The sequence below is a fragment of the Eublepharis macularius genome, chromosome 13 (genome assembly GCF_028583425.1).
Source record: "Eublepharis macularius isolate TG4126 chromosome 13, MPM_Emac_v1.0, whole genome shotgun sequence".
Taxonomy (NCBI): domain Eukaryota; kingdom Metazoa; phylum Chordata; class Lepidosauria; order Squamata; family Eublepharidae; genus Eublepharis; species Eublepharis macularius.
The window spans coordinates 11,691,002-11,708,111 of record NC_072802.1 but is presented as its reverse complement, the minus strand read 5'-3'; the positions used below and the strand labels follow the sequence as shown (position 1 = coordinate 11,708,111).

Below are 17,110 nucleotides of genomic sequence, written 5' to 3'. Positions count from 1 at the left end.
TGAGAACCAGGCGTGGGAACTTTGGCTGGGCATCTTTTGCAGGACTTTCGCTGACTTCAACTGACTTGTTTAGACTGGGGGAGAGGGACTGGAGTATAACCTCTCGGGGAAGACTGTACTTCAGCATTCTGGGCAATCTCTATGTATCAGTGCACTTCTAGGGAGTTTTATCTGAATAAAGACCCTTTTAACTCTTACCACTGTGTTGGATGAAGTGGAGAGAATCCCCTAGCCAGGCCTGACATTTTGTCCAGAATCTCATAATTGCCTCGGAACCAGAGAACTGGAGAGATCCCCCTACCTGTGCCATGGCAGAATGAGTTGACAATGGAACTCCAGCGATACCCGAGGATTTATGGAAAGTCCCTATGATCCTGCATGAGCCCGGCATGTATGCATTGGTAGAAGAGGGGTATCCACCCCTCCTACGCTTCCCAGATGCGGTGTCAGTTTCCTCAACTGGCTGGAGGTGATGCCACTGGACTGGATGTCTCCAGAGGGCTCATTGGCAAAGGCAAGAGCACTGAGGAACCGGCAGTGGAGGAGCCTAAGCAGACAGAGTCTGTTCCTGGGGAAAGGAGTCTGTGAAATGGAGGAAGAGAGCAGAGAGATGGTGAGTGCAGAAAGAAACACAGTGACTGCATTCTGGGAAGAGCTACAGCTGCTGAGGTGTTACCTTCTCATCCTCATAGGACTGGCCCATGGACTGGCGTGGGCAGCAAGCCGATCAGAGTCACCCAGGGAGTTACCTGCCATTCTCCGAGGAGGGTCGCTGCCAGGAGGGGCCCTGGGGCGACCATAGGAAGGAGTGCCGCCCCTGCAGCCCTTGGAGCTTCGCAGACTGAAGGCTCACTTTGAAGGGAGTTCTGATGAAGTGGGATATTTCCTCGTACAGGTGGCAGAATTCTTGAGGGAATGGGGGCACACCTCCCCAAAAGAAGCCAGCCAAGTGAGTTACATAAGCTCACAGCTGGGGGGGGGGTCCCGCAGCTAAATGGTATGTGACTCTGTACGCAACCCAAGCCCTGGAACTGAGGAGTGTGGAGGCACTCATCCAGGCTTTCAAGGAGCAGTACGAGGACCCTCTCGAGGAGGAGAGAGCAAGAACCTGCCTGAGGAGTATAAGACAGGGCAACCGTCAGATCTGGGAATGTGCTGCGGAGTTCCGGGAATGTGCAACCAAGCTGAGGGACTGGATGTAGGGGGTGAAGATCGAGCTTTTCAGAGCTGGCCTGAACCCCAACTTTGTGGCTAAAGTGGTGGCACAGGATGATCCCCAAACTCTCCTTGGCTGGATTCAACTGGCTTGTGAAATTGAGAACCGAGAGCAAATAGTGGAGTTGCTAAAGTTGCAGCATCACGCTGGCCAGCGGAGAAGACCGATTGATGCATGGGCCTGGGCGCGAGGGAAGTCACAACCCAGCATCACCTCAACTGAGAAGGACCAGATGAGGAAGTGAGGGCTGTGTTCAAGATGCGGGGTATTGGGCCACTTTGCCGCTGAGTGTCCGGGTGAAGGTAAGAGCTGCCTGGAGTTGGAGCCAAAGCTGAGGCACTCAATGAGGTGCTCGATGGGGTGACCCTGACCTACTTCCAGGAAGGAAGCCGCGGCAGCAGCCGCGGTGCCAGAGGAAGAGACACCATGAGTGAAGAGCTCTCATCAGACAACGAGAGCCAGTTTGGTGTAGTGGTTAAGAGCACAGGACTCTAATCTAGAGAACCGGGTTTGATTCGCCACTCCTCCAATTGAAGCCAGCTGTGTAACCTTGGGTCAGTCATAGCTTCTTGGAGCTCTCTCAGCCCCACCCACCTCACAGGGTGTCTTTTTGTGGGGATAATAATGGCATAGTTTGTAAACCACTCTGAGTGGGTGTTAAGTCATCCTGAAGGGCGGTATATAAATCTATCATCATCGATGCCGACGACAACGAGGAGGAGGAGGAGGTGGAGCTGAAATCCCTGATGGGAAATGGCGGAGACCTGCTGTGAAGGGCACTAGCCAGTGGATCGCGGAAGTCCTGGTGCTGCAAAGGGTGAGATCTAAGGGAGTGTTGTTTTTCATAGTAGTCACCCTGTTAAACCCATGGAGGAGAACGAACATCAGGATGAGGGCCTTAATTGACTCAGGGTGCTGCAGAGACTTAATTGCCCCTGCACTCGTGACGGGGTTGGGGCTGGAAGTGTCGAAGCTAACTGAGCGCCTAGTCTTCAAACGGATGGTACGGTGATGAAGGGGACCACCTCTACTTATGAAACAGAGACCCGCCCCCCAATGGGAATGGGGGACATTGGGAGGAAAGGACTTTTGTGGTCAGCTCCGCCACCAAGTTTCTCTTGGTGTTGGGAGTAAGGTGGCTGTGGGACCACAACCCCCATGTGAGGTGGAAGATTGGAGAGCTGTGTTTTCCTTCTGAAGCTTGCCAAAAACATGTATGGGACGTCAAGTGGGGCCAAAGTCCTCCCCCCCCCCACCAGAGTCTGTGTGTTTAACTATGGAGGAGAGGGAGAGCATTCCTCCAGAATACCAGGACTTAAGTCAAGTGTTTGAAGAGGAGGAGGCGGATGAATTTCCTCCTCACAGAGCTACAGACTGTGCAATCGAGCTGATTCCAGGGACTAAATTACCGAAGGGGAAAATTTAACTCTATGAGCCCGGGAGAAAGAGCGGAGTTGCATAAGTTCATTGATAAAAACCTGGCATGAAGTTTCATCCAGCCAGCAAGTCCCCCCCCCCCCCATGCAGCCCCTGTGCTGTTCAGAAAGAAAAAGGACGGGAGCTTGCGATTGTGCACAGACTATAGAGGCATCAATGTGATCTCGATGTTGAATGCCTACCCATCCTGTTGATTAGAGACTTCTTAGGGGTAGCGGCTCAAGGGGAAATATTCACAAAGCTGGACCTCCGCGATGCCTATTTCCGAGTAAGAATAAAGGAGGAGAATGAGTGGAAGACCACTTTTAATATCCCCTTAGGGCAATTTGAATATCGAGTCATGCCGTTCGGGTTGCAAGGGGCCCCTGGGGTGTATGAATTTAATTAATGAAGTTCTCCACAAGTACCTTTATAAAGAGTGATTGTTTACCTTGATGACGTGATGGTGTATTCAGAGGATTATGAATCCCGTGTGAAATTGGTGTGGGAGTTGCTAAAAACCCTGTACCAACACAAACTGTATGTAAAACTGTCCAAGTGTGAGTTTCGTAAAGAGGAGATGGATTTCCTGAAGTATTGAGTATCGGGGAGAGGATTAGGGATGGATCCGACCGAAGTGGAGGCTGTATTTGGATGAGAAGCTCCTCAAATGAGGCAGCAGCTACAGTCATTTCTGGGTTTTGCTCAAGTTGCCTTGCCACTTACAAACTTACTAAAAACTAAGGGGAAGGGCGCTGGGAAAGTGAAACCGAGTGCTAAACTAGGCTGGTCTAAGGAATGCCAAGCGGCCTTTGAGGAATTAAAAGTCTCGGGGAAGACTGTACTTTAGCAATCTGGGCAATCTCTATGTATCAGTGGCACAGTGCACTTCTAAGGAGTTTTATCTAAATAAAGACCCTTTTAACTCAAACCACTGTGTTGGATGAAGTGGAGAGTCTGAGAGAATCCCCTAGCCAGGCCTCACAATATGTCATGTTGATGCAGCAATTCACGGGGTGGAGGGCTGCTTTGGTTGGTTTCCTGGATACGAGGGGTGAGGTTAGCTGTTGTTTAGGGCTGGAAAAGGAATCCTCTGCTTCATCAGTTCAACTTAAGTGGCTCAAAGAGGTTATTTTAGGGTAAGGGGTAAAACACCATTCATCAAGTATATTCTGTTCCCCATTGCATTTAGAGCTGGGAGGAAATCATTTGTATGCTCTGTAATGCCAGTCCTCCCTCCCCCTCACGCTTTTTTTAAAAAAAAACACTTGTTTTCCTTTTGGTTTGGGGGGATTTTTCTTCTTTTTTGCCTCTGTTTTCTCCCTGAAGAACTCGGGAACATCTAGAGATAGAAAATGTGACAGGACACCTGAGTGGCTAATTGACATTGACAGAGAGGTTGTGGAGAGGCATCTGGCTGCACTGGATAAATACAAATCCCCTGGGCTGGATGGGGTGCACCCAAGAGTGCTCAAAGAACTTTCTAGAGAACTTGCAGAACCCCTGTCCATCATCTTTAAGGCCTCCTGGAGGACTGGGGATGTGCCACAAGATTGGAGAAGAGCAAATGTTATCCCAATCTTTAGGAAATGGAAGAAGGATGCCCCAGGAAACTACAGGCCGGTCAGTCTGACTTCTGTTGCTGGGAAGATATTAGAACAGATTTTAAAGGGATCAATCTGTAAGCATCTGAAGGACCGCTCAGTGATCCGGGGAAGTCAGCATGGTTTTGTCCCTAACAGATCTTGCCAGACCAACCTGGTTTCCTTCTTTGATCGAGTGACCAGCTTACTGGATCGGGGGAACTCTGTTGACGTGATTTATCTGGATTTCAGTAAAGCTTTTGATAAGGTCCCCCATGACATTCTGATGGGCAAACTGGAAGACTGTGGAGTGGACTATAGGACAGTTCGGTGGATAGGGAACTGGTTGGAGGACCGCACTCAAAGAGTGGTGGTCAACGGCATTTCATCAGATTGGAGGGAGGTGTCAGGTGGGGTGCCGCAAGGCTCGGTTTTGGGCCCGGTACTTTTCAATATTTTTATCAATGATCTGGATGAAGGAGTGGAAGGGCTGCTCATTAAATTTGCTGATGATACCAAATTGGGAGGAGTAGCAAACACCCAAGAAGATAGAATTAAAATTCAACAAGACCTGATTACTCTGGAGAAGTGGGCAGCTATGAATAGGATGCAATTGAACAAAGACAAGTGCACAGTATTACGTCTGGGCCACAAAAATGGGAAGCACAAATACTGGATGAGGGATGCACTTCTGGGCAGTAGTATATGTGAAAGAGATCTTGGCATAAGAGTGGACTGTAAACTAAATATGAGCAGTCAGTGTGATGTGGTGGCAAGAAAGACCAATTCAATCCTGGGTTGTGTCAAAGGGGCCATAGAGTTGAAATTGCCGGAGGTCATAGCCCCTCTCTATACTGCCTTGGTCAGGCCGCACTTGGAGTATTGTGTGCAGTTCTGGAGGCCTCACTTCAAAAAGGATGTGGACAAAAACAAGAGGGTATAGAGGAGAGCAACAAGGATGATCAGGGGTCTGGAGACTAAGCCCTACGAGGAAAGGCTGAAGGCCTTGGGAATGTTTAGTTTGGAGAAGAGAAGATTGAGGGGGGGACATGATTACTCTCTTTAAGTATTTGAAAGGCTGTCATTTGGAGGACGGCAGGGAGCTGTTCCAGTTGGCAGCAGAGGGTAGGACCTGAAACAGTGGGCTTAAATTACATGTACAAAGGTACCGGCGGGATATTAGGAAGAACTTTTTCACGGTCAGAGTAGTTCAAAAGTGGAACCAGCTGCCTAGGGAGGTGGTGTGCTCCCCCTCACTGGCAGTTTTCAAGAAGAGGCTGGATGAATATTTGTCAGAGATGCTTTAGGCTGATCCTGCACTGGGCAGGGGGTTGGACTAGATGGTCTGTATGGCCCCTTCCAACTCTATGATTCTGTGATTCAAGCATGTGGCTTGCTTCAGCTTTGTCTTAATTTGTTGTGCCAGTTTTTGCATGTTAAATTTGACATTTGAGAGTTCAGGCTTAGACAGTTGCCATCTGTAATGGTATTTTAAAACTAAAAGTAACTTTTATATATGACAAGCCATGATTTTTTCTCAAAATGTAGAAAATGACTTTCACATAAAGATTTTCATTCTTCTTAATGAGATTACAGTAAGAGCCAAGTATATCACTTTAGAAATGAGATTATGAAGTCACTCTCTTGTTAAGCTGTCATTCTATGATACAGATTTCTTGCTGAAAGAGAAATGTTTTCCACCTACCAATAACCCGTAAAACAGGATTCTTCCATTTAAACCCTCAAGTGCCTGCTAGATACCTAAGAGGTTGGTAACAGCATACAAGATGGTACCAAAAAGAGTTGATGTAGATGGAATATAAGAGATGTCCTGCTGGATCAGAGGTACAATTAGGATTGCCAACTCTAGGTCGAGAAATTCCTGGAAATTTGGGGGTGGAGCCTGGAGAGGGCAGGGTTTGGGGGAGAGACATTGTCATGCATGCCTCCTGCAAATCTGCCATGAATGTATATGGCCTCTGTTTCTGATCTCTGAGAGCATGGGAAGTTCTCTATTGCTGCAGTGCCAGTAGATTGCCAACTCTCTCGCAAATGTTTACTTTCTCTTTCTTGCTCCACTGAGCCAGGGTCCTTGACTGCCAGCTGAAACTGGCTCGAAGTGTATCCTCCTTGAGAACCAAAGATAAGTTCATCTTTCTCACTTTCTACTCTAAAACAATGTCTCACTCCACCCCGCCCCCCATTAACGGTCCTCTTTCCCAAGGCGGGAAGATTCCCTATAACTAACATTGCTAGCCCCATATATGTCACTTCTGCCTATTCCACTGTCTAAGCACCTTGTACTGAATGGATCTCTAATAAAGTTACTTCAGCTGGAACATGTGTGTGTTAACTGTAGAGAACTTGAGGATTTAACTGCCAGGGACTGACATTTTGGCAGAAGTCCCTTTTTCTCCTCTGGACCCAAAATCCTGAATTCGAGTTACCGCCGTTATGCCATACAAGACCGACCAAGGAACTGCGGAGCCCCCAGAGGGACAGTTAATTAACCTGGAATCAGACCAGACCTATGGAACCAGAGGGCGACTGGAGGAACCCGAGTTGGATTAGCGCCCAGCCTCAGTATCACTGGCTAGGAGTTCGGGGCAATCCTGGAGAGGAGGATGGATTACAGGAACCAGCCAGCAACCACCCTGAGGGAATGGGCGCTCCAGATGTCGACCTGCCAGCAGACTCGGGAAGAGTTCCTGGAAGAACTGGAGGAATGCCTTAGAGGGAATGCGGCTGGAAATAAAGGGACCCTAGCTGACCTCATGGGACCTCGAGAGCAGATTGGTGTGGAGGAGGCTCAGGAAACCTGGAAGGAGGAGATTGGGCATCGACTTTGCTCTGCCAGTCTCGGAATGTTGGATACCTACTACCGAGCGATGAGGGGTGAACCGGGAGGAAGTATGGCTGAATCCCTGTGATGCCCCAGTAGAACCTCCAAGCAAGGATGAAATGAGCACGATGGCGACAGACCCCCCCCCCCCAGAGACTGACTCCGAGCAGTGGCAAGCTGTATGGGTAGAGATGAATGAACTGAAAAGGGACCTCGCGCAAGTGGTGAGAGGACTACGAGACATAATGCGCCATATGTCCATGATAGGAGTGCCTCACAGCCCAGGGCCTGACAGAGATGGAATCGGGGGGGGGGGACTGAGGAGGTGGGCCACCCAGGCCCCAATGCCCTCCCCCTCGTACCTTCACAAAGTGGTCCAGTTGGGCTCCTGGGGGGACCATTGGGCACTCCCCCACCGAGAAGGGGACTGTTAGCCCCGCAGCAGCCAGGAGCACCGGCACGACCAATAGGACTTCCTGTGCATCTTTAGCCACCAGCCAGAGGCCCAGCCATCCCGCCACCTGGAGGCGTAACAATTGGAGCACCACTACAATCCATGCCGCCGGCTCAACCTTCCCCTGCTCTACCACCACTAGGGATACCAGTAGCACCAGGAGTCCCAGTTATTCCGCCATCCGGGGGGGGTACCAATGGGAGTACCACTACAACCCATGCCGCTGGTACAACCTCTCCCAGCTTTGCCACCAATAGGGATACCGGTCGCACCAGGAGGGGTCCCTCACACGATAGTGCCCCAGCAGGGACTACGGAAATTAGAGGCCCATTTTGACGGGGACCCCAAAGAACTAGGATATTTTATCATGCAAGCAATGGAATTTTTCTGAGAGTGGGGCCACACCTTCCCGAACAATCCCAGCTGGGTAAGCCACCTGGCATCCCAGCTGGATGGTTTAGCAGCTAAGTGGTATGTCACCCTATATGAGGCTGGGGCCCCAGAGCTTCAGAACCTCGAAACGTTCATAAGTGCATTGAGGGCCCAGTTTGAGGACCCGTTGGAAGGAGAATGGGCCCGGACACAACTGAAGCGGATGCGGCAAGGGCACCACCCAGTACGCAGCAAAGGCGCGTGAGTAGTGTGAAGGAGTCAAAATCTAATTTTTCCTGGTTGGCCTGAACCCAGATTTGGTGGCCAAAGCATTGATGCAAGACGATCCTGCCACCCTGTTGGGATGGATCCAACTTGCCAGTGAGGTTGAAAACTGAGACCAGGTGGTGAAGCTCATAAAGATGCAACACCAGTCAACTGCTAAGGAAACCCCTGGAACTGGGGAGGAAAGGGAAGAAGACCTTCGATGCCCATCACCTGGACATGGATCGAGCTACCCGCATGAGAAGGGGATTATGTCTACAATGTGGAGGAGTTGGCCATTTCGCCGCTGAATGCACGGAGAGCAGAAAAGGGTGGATGGAGGGGAACCGCTCAGCAAAACCAGCAGCCCCACAGGCCACCAAGCTGCTGAAAAGAGCTCCTAAAAAGAGAAGCGAAGTGGCAACCGGCCTCAACACTACAGAAGGTTCAAGTGAGGAACCCTCAGAAGAAGAAGAAACTCCTGACAGCTGGTGGGAAACGCCATCGACCTGTCGTGAGGAGGCCCCGGCGACAGGTCCCACAGGAGCTACCACCACCTGAGGTGAGACCAAAAGGGGCCTTACTTTACATGCCAGTGACTATAGTTAACCCCCAGTGGGGGGACCCACATTTGAGTGCGGGCCTTAATTGACTCTGGATGCACTTGGGATTTGATTGCCCCAGGTCTAGTTACAGGGTTGGGGTTGAACATGTGTAAATTAAACCATCCCATTGTATTTGAACAACTGTATGGGTCCTGAATGAAAGGAGCCCCGGCCAGTGTAGAAACAGAGATGATCCCAGTGGGAATAGGGAACCATTGGGGAGCCAGAACTTTTGTAGTAACTGATGCCACCAAATTCCCATTGGTGTTGGGAATACAGTGGCTATGGGACCACGACCTGTATGTGAAGTGGAAAACAAGAGAACTATGTTTTGCGGGGAGGGGGGGATTGTCGAAGTCATGTATGGAACCCAGAGACCCAGAGTGGGGACTTAGCATACCCCCCACCCCAGAGACTGCTCTTCTAACTCAGGAAGAGATGGAGCAAATTCCCCCTGAATACCGGGACTTGAGCCAAGTGTTTGGCGAGGAGGAAGCTGACGATCTCCCCCCCCCCCCATAGGGCTACAGACTGTGCCATAGAGGTAATCCCGGGCCAAAAACTGCCAAAGGGATAACTTTACTCAATGAGCCCAGGAATTGCGTAAATCCATTAACAAAATTCTGGCCAGAGGATTCATCCGCCCGGCTAGCTCCCCTCATGCAGCACCAGTACTGTTCCACAAAAAGAAGGATGGGGGGTTCAGACTGTGTACTGATTATAGGGGTATTAATGCTGTGTCAATGTCCAATGCTTACCGCATACCCCTGATTAGAGACTTGTTGGGAGTAGTGTCTCAAGGGAACATTTTTTCGAAACTGGATTTACGAGACGCATACTTCCAAGTGAGAATAAAGGGATAAATGGAAAACAGCTTCTAACACCCCTTTGGGTCAATTTGAATACTGAGTCATGCCTTTCAGATTACAAGGGGCTCCGGGGGTGTTTATGAATCTAATTAATGAAGTACTATACAAACATTTGTGTAAGAGCGTGGTTGTTTATCTTGATGATGTGTTGATTTATTCGGGAGATCATGAATCCCATGTAAAACTAGTACATCAGGTACTAAAGATTCTCTGGGAAAATCACCTGCCGGTGAAATTATCTAAATGTGAATTCCATAAAGAAGAATTGGATTTCCTGGGATACAGAATATTGAAGCAAGGGCTAAAAATGGGCCCTGCGAAAATTCGTGCGCTGGTGGGGTGGGACCCCCCAGAACCAGGAGACAATTGCAATCATTTCTGGGGTTTGCCAACTTCTATAGACCATTCATAAAAAAACTTTGCTCAAATTTCCTTACCCTTAACTGACTTGTTGAAAACCAAGGGTAAAGGACTACAAGGGGTGAAGCCCAGTGCTAAATTAAATTAGACTAAAGAGTGCCAAGAGGACTCTGCCCAATCTGTGGCAGATCTCCAGTCAGATCAGCTGAAACCTTCCATACAGAAGTCTAAATCTAGCATGAGACCTTTTTCGTTTGTGTTTTGTTCAGTCCCTACACTCTAGCCACTGCCTTGCACTAGCTTTCAATTTCCATTCAAGTGTGTACATGTATTCCATAGACCTGAGCTTCATTTAGGACTGCAGAAACAAATGTGCATGTCCTTTGAACTGTAGTAGAGTCACATGCTGTGTTGTCTTCATTTAAAAAGAAATATATCACATCAGTGGTTTAACCACTTGATGGTGCTATGGTGATTTCATTGTTGGATTCTGCAAGGTTCAGATCTAACATGCATGCTTAGGCAAAATAGGGAAGATTGTGAAATCCTATTAGAGTGAATTTTGCGACTGAATCGTAGTCCTCCCACGTCACGCTTCTCTTTAGAACAAAATGATCTACGAGAATCAGATAAGCAATCCCAAGATAGTTTTGCACTCTTTGGTATCTTTGATGGTCCCGGTGTCTCTGTCAGTTGTGAACACTGGGGACTTCCTTAAAGTCCCACAGGTGCACGATTCTGTGGCTCCCAAATTCAGGGATCCCAGGAAAAGCTCATCCATGCCCTATAAAACGGAATTGAAAACCAACCCTTCAAAACTATGCTGAGAAGCATATTGCGTGGTATAAAACTAAGGTATGTAAGAGTGCTGTGGATTTTGTGCAATATACACAAATATAATAGAACTGTCTTTTAATTCACCTGAATAAAACTTTTAAAGGTTCTTTGGTACATAAAGGGCTAGCTTTGAAGATGCTTCCGTGTAATTGTGTCAGAAATGCTTGCCCACAGAGCTTTAGTTTTTTCTTCATTTTAGCTCACTTAACACAGGAAGAAACAGCCTCACTTCAGTTATGAGGTACTGCTCCTCAGAGTTTTATGAAAATTGTGGGAGCAAAGTTGGGGAGGGGGAACCATCCTGATTAGGGCTGAGCTGAAGGAATCTGCTTGTCCCTACAAAATACTTACAGATTGCCGTTCATAGTTGTGTTCCCTTGTCTCTGCAGTAATGGCCCCATGTTCCTTCAAGCTTTTTGTCTCCTCTGTCGGCAATGAACATGCAGTGATTAATTCCCACATTTTTGGTGGTGATCTGTTCCTCTCGCAGAGATTAGAAGATGGCCTCGACCTCCTGTAGGGCCCTTTCTTTTATTTGCATTCTGCTCTCCTCAACTCCCAGGTTTTAGACTCCACCCACTGAACAATATTATCATATTGTGACCATTGAATTTGGTCACATAGTGGATGCTGTGATCTCGACTGAGCTAAGTTCCCTCCAGTGCACAAAAAGCACTTCTTGGGGTAACCTTCTTGAGGTAACCTTTGATATTCCTGCATATTGCGCAGTTTTAGCAAGTGCACATATGTTGAATCAAATCTTACCTCTTTCTCTACTTACAAAATTTTTTTCCACCGAAAAGGCAGGCAAGGAAAGAGATAATCATAATTACAGCTTTAAAAAAATTAAAAGTTAAAAAATTAAAAATTAAATAAAATATGCAGATTGCTTTGGCAAACATGATTACATGGTGTTAGCTTTCAAAGTGCCCAGGTAAACAATGCTGTTTTCACTTGACGCCTGAATTCTAAAAGTTGTGGCTCAGAGACAGCTGGCTTCAAAACTGCGGTAATCTTAAGGGGAGGGGGAGTCATAGGTATAATAATCTATTTAATGAGGAAATTTAGGTACCCTGTGCCTTTTGAGCTGCTGCTCTTCCTTGAGGGCAGAATGAAAATCCCTGGACATTAAATTCATCAATAAATGGGGGAAGTTGCCTTAGCAAATCTAAATGTTTTCCCCATTCCAGTCTTGAAGAGTGCTTTCCCGCATAATTTAGTTAACCAAAGCTATAATGCTCACTGATGGATATATTAAATAGTTCTCCAGTGCTTACAGATGGAAGTAGATTTTATTTTTAAAAACTCTGTATGCTGCATTTTTGCCCTACAAACTCTTAACCTAATGGCTTTTGCGGCAGCTTGTAATTAAAACGGTCTCTAAAGAAACAACGTGATTTTTTTAAGTTACTAGTAAAAACATTATCAATACGTAAAAACAAGCAAAAACATAGAAATCCCTTATGGTGAAGATTAAGAATACGTTTAAATAAATAATCCAAAGGTTTGGTCTTAGAATCTAAAACTGCCCAAGGTATAAGAACCAGCAGTTTTGTGTGGGGAGTTCATATTTGAAGATAGCTCCACAAAGCGCAGGCAATCACCCATCTGGATGCATTTGGGGTATGTCTAAGTGGCCAAAACCTTCAGATTCTGGAATGGCCATAGCATCTTGCACAACCCATAGCTGGGTAAAAGAGCTGTATGCCCCAGCTGTAGGGAGGGATATAATAGCTGTGAAACTGCTCTTTTAGTAGAATAAATGTCCAGGCATGTTGTATGCAAGAGCCATTTCCCTTCCTGAATCCCATCCCATTCTAGCATGAACAAGGAAGTAGGGGTGTGCAGGACCAGGTCGATTTGGGTTTCGTGATTTGGATTTACCTGAATTGGGAAACCGCTTTGGAATAAAGGGGATTCCAAAGCGGCAAGCCACTTCAGAATACCCGACTTGGAAATATTTGGATTTGCTTCGGAAAGATTCGGCTATTATTTTCAATGGGGAACTTGCTCCCGGCTTTCCGGGAGCCTGGGGTGGGGGATTTTCTTTCTGAAGCAAACCAAACTTGGTGGGGGCCTTCTCCTAACTCTTCTAACCACCCCCCAAGTTTCAGAAAGATTGGGCTTTGGGGGGCCATGTTATGCCCCCCGAAACAAGGTACCCCCATCTTCCACTCTCCATTATTCCCTATGGGGAAAAACAAGCAACCTTTCTAGGTGGCTTGGGGTGGCATTTTGCAATCAAAATGCACCCAACTCTCAGGGGACCTGCTCCAACCTGTCCTCCCACCCTCCCCCAAGCTTCAGGGAGATAGCACTTTGGGGGGCCATTTTATGGCCTCCCAAAGAAGGTGCCCCTATCCTCCTCTACTCCACTAATCTCTCTGTGGAAAAAGAGGGGGCTTTTCTGGCTTTAAGGGGACCTGCTCCTACCTGTCCTCCCACCTCCCCCCCCCTAAGATTCAGGGAGATTGCACTTTGGGGGGCCATGACATGGCCCTCCAATGGTGATTCTCCAACAACTACACCATGTAATTTCTTTCTACTGTGTGGAAGACTTCCATCAACACAGCAGAAACACATGGATTGGTGCTGCCAATCGCCACAGCCACAGGCCGGCCACACCACACACTCCCAAGCAACCCATCACAGAAGAACCACAACCCCCCCCCCCAACCTAAACACCCCTGCAGTTACTGGCCAGCCACTCTCCATTTGTTCTTGTTATGGAAAAATCCAGACTCCCACAGCAAGAAAACATGGAATGTGGCATCTACGGCTACAGGCCTAATCCCCCTTTAAATCTACCCCCCCCATCCCCACAGACCCAAAGACATGCTCCCCAAAGTTCCCTGCCACCCCCAGAGCAGGCTGGCCAGCCACTCCCCATTGTTCCCTATGATGGGAACTAACCTGCACACCAGAGAACAACACACAAACACACATTGAATTAAGTTTTAAGAAACTTATTTTCTAACTTTCAAATTACAACTGTAAGGGACAGTATTATAACAGCAATCTGCCACACAATTTTACCCTGGCTCACTTCAGATCAGAGAATCACAAAAACACAATTGCAGGAAAAAACCTTTTATTTCTTTCACACCCTTAGGTTACACGGCATGAGGGCACAACACAGGACATCGCAGCAGTCTCCTAGACAAAAATAACACAACTCACTTCACATCAGAGAATCACAAAAACACCATTGCTGTCAAAAAAAAACTTTATTTCTTTAACTGCTTTAGGTTACACAGCAGGAGGGCACAATACAGGGCATCACAGCAGTCTCCCACACAATTTTGCCACAACTCACTTCACATCAGAGAATCTGTCACTTTAGGTAATCATACCATGGGGGGCAAACCTCTGTACCCTCACCTCAAGCCAACTGAAGTTCTAGGTTGAAAGGCTTTATTCCAGAAACCAAGGACAGAATAACAAAAACCACACACACACAGTTTCTTTCCATACCACTTTATTTCTTGGCACAGCATGAGGGCAAGCATCCATCCCTCCCAAACCAAAATGAAAGGGGGTGGGGGAATTTTGCAACCTGGTCCAGCAGAACCATTGTCATTTCCTGCAGCTGTGCTTTCAGTTCAGCCAGTGGGGAAACACCACAGAGCAGAATCGTGCACAGCCACAAGCACAACACAATGGCATTTTTGGAGCACAGTTACAGAGCCCCCCCCCCCCCGCCAGCTTCAGGCTTTACCTGCAAACATCTGTGAGACACTGATGTAGCCTTCATCATCAGCTGGCCACCTGCATTGTCCCCAACTTCCCCCACACCCACCACACACACACCCTCAACATGAACATTTTAACAGCATGCAATAACATTAGAAAACATTTAAACAACATTGGAAAACATCAAAAAACAGTAAACAGGAGCAAAGTATAAGCATCCCTAACCTAACCAGTCCCTATCTAACCAATTTCTCCCTCCAGTATTATTTTTCAGAATAAATTTGGTCCCACGGGGTCTGTCACAGTTTTGAGTCAGTATTTTTAATTCCTGTTTTTTTTGGGGGGGGGAGGCAAATTGCAGGGTCCATTCCCTTTGCCACTGAGTCCCACCCACCATCTTCTGGCCGTTTTTACCTACAGGTTTGTTTAGGAAAGAGAGCAATTCCAAAGGACTAGACTTGCAGAGGATGTAGGCCACAAATAGGGCTCACCTCAATCACTCTGGAAGTCCAGTCCTGAAAAATCGAAGAGCCGAGAGTTGACCTTCAGGAAGGTCAACTGCTCAACTCTCTATGGGAGAAGGCGAGAGCGATGTGGGCTGACAATGTCGCCCGCGTAGGAAAAGATGCGCTCACTCTCCATGCTCATCAGAGGGCATGAGAGCAGTCACTGTGCCTCGAAGGAGATGTCTGGCCAGACCGCCGCCTCCTTGGCCCGGTAGCTGAGTGGATCAGTGGACATCAACTCGCAGGGCTCCACAAGGTAGTCCCTGACCACTGACTCCGCTGAATCCTCTCTCACACAACTCACAATCCCAGAGGGGCCGACGGCCCATTGGAGCATCTCCTTCTCCATGGACACTCCAGCGGTGGCCATGGGGGGAGCCTGCTCAGAGGGGGTGCGAGAGGGACCCACATGGTAGGGCCCCTCTTCTATCCCCTCTGATGACAGGCGTCCCCTGTCCCCTGCCAGGCGTCTCTGGCTTGGGTGAGGTTCCCGTCCCACTCGGCGAAAGTACCCTCCGATTTGGAAATACTGAATATTTCCAAATCAGGCCCGATTTGGGTTCTTAACCCGAATCGGATACCCGAAACACACACCCCTACAAGAAAGAGAACTCAGTAGCAGACTTGACAATGTCTGAGGTCACCAGGATCAGCTATTGCCCCAACCTTTGATTTCACCTGTTTGAGCAAAGCCCCCATTCCTTGTCATAGGGAGTAGAGAAGCCCTCCGTGTGGGAAGGGTTCTGCCTGCAGTCCAGTAGCTCAGCTGCCACTGACAGTAGCCACAATTGGGGAAATTATGTCTCCCTCCACCACTGTCACTTGAAGCTAGTTAGAACTATATCCACAGCTCCCCTGGAAAGCCCTCACCAATAGCCAGGTTTAGTTGTGGGGGGAGAAATGAGCAATGCCTCTGCTGAAGTGGCCAATCTTACCAGGCTCCTTTGACTATTGAACTAGGGGTTGATTGTCTTGCCGCTTGATTTGTACCATATTGGACCCAATTTCAATTGAAGATGTTTATATGCATGCTTTATTTTTTGAGGAGCTGTTGTCTGCCTACACTGTTCTTTTTTTAAAAAAAAAGGGGGTTGTGAGTTACTGGGGTCTGTGCAATCTGAATGCAGCATTTGATTTATGGGGGCGTGAACTGTCTTTACCTTCTTTGAGGGGCTGTGGTTGGTTTTCTAATTGGGAGAAGGGTCAGGTTTGGAAAACAGCTGTGGCTGTGCCAATTGCAATGGCCTGAATGCTGGGCGCAGGGTGGCAGGCGGTGGGCTTGCTCTCCTACCTCTCCTCACTATTCATTCACTGCTACCCTTGTTGGAGCAACATGTAAAGAGTCAGCCCAGCTTCTTTGCTTGACGACTTGCACTGTGCGATCCACCTTGGGTCTCAGTGAGAAAGGCAGGCTATAAAGGCAAGCGTGGGTGTGGGCAGAGCTGGGGGGAAAGGCTGTAAATCACCCTTTCTGCCAGTGTGGCAGGCCTTTAAGTCAGCTTTGAAAACGCCCTAAGTGTTTCTTGTTACAGTGTGCAATGCATTCTGTGTGAACAGGTTAGGGTCTGCTTTGTAGACTTCAGTGTATTGTAAACCTGACTTGACCTTTGTCTGGCTCTCTTCTGTAGTTGTGATTCCTTCAGTGCAGTATCAGTATCAGCCGGCTCCTCTTCCTCCTGGCAGCGATGTTGGGGACAACGGAGGTGTTACTCCTCCTTACTCCTGTGATCCTAGTGGCAGCGACCTTCCTAGAGGTAAGAGTCCCTGACAATTGGTGCAGTTTTAAGTGGCAAACTGGGAGCTCTTTCCCTCCCTTGTAATCAGGCTTCTCTTTCTAGTGTTAATAGTGACAGCTGCTTTGAATATTTTTCTTCCAGCAGGGGGAAAGCTGAATGTAAATACTTTTAATAAATAAATTCCATAAATATGAGGAGAAAAAGCTGCTGGCCCCCATCCATTGCAGAATGGATAACTTCATCCCCAGTTGAGAATGGTAGTGGGAATTTGATCTTGGCCAGGGCTTTTTTTCAGCAGGAACACGGTGGAACCGAGTTCCGGCACCACTTGAAAATGGTCACATGGCCAGTGGCCCC

The 17,110-nt window shown here is 48.0% G+C and overlaps 1 protein-coding gene across 1 annotated transcript in view; it reads left to right on the top strand.

Moving 5' to 3' along the window:
- The window catches only part of LOC129340908 (putative bifunctional UDP-N-acetylglucosamine transferase and deubiquitinase ALG13), an 85,706-nt gene that overhangs the window by 52,886 nt on the left and 15,710 nt on the right, over window positions 1–17,110 (top strand). Inside the window, exons 21-22 of the mRNA XM_054995806.1 lie at window positions 6,813–7,125; window positions 16,646–16,771. Coding sequence (XP_054851781.1) covers window positions 6,813–7,125; window positions 16,646–16,771 — 439 coding nt within the window. The remainder of the gene's footprint in view (window positions 1–6,812; window positions 7,126–16,645; window positions 16,772–17,110) is intronic.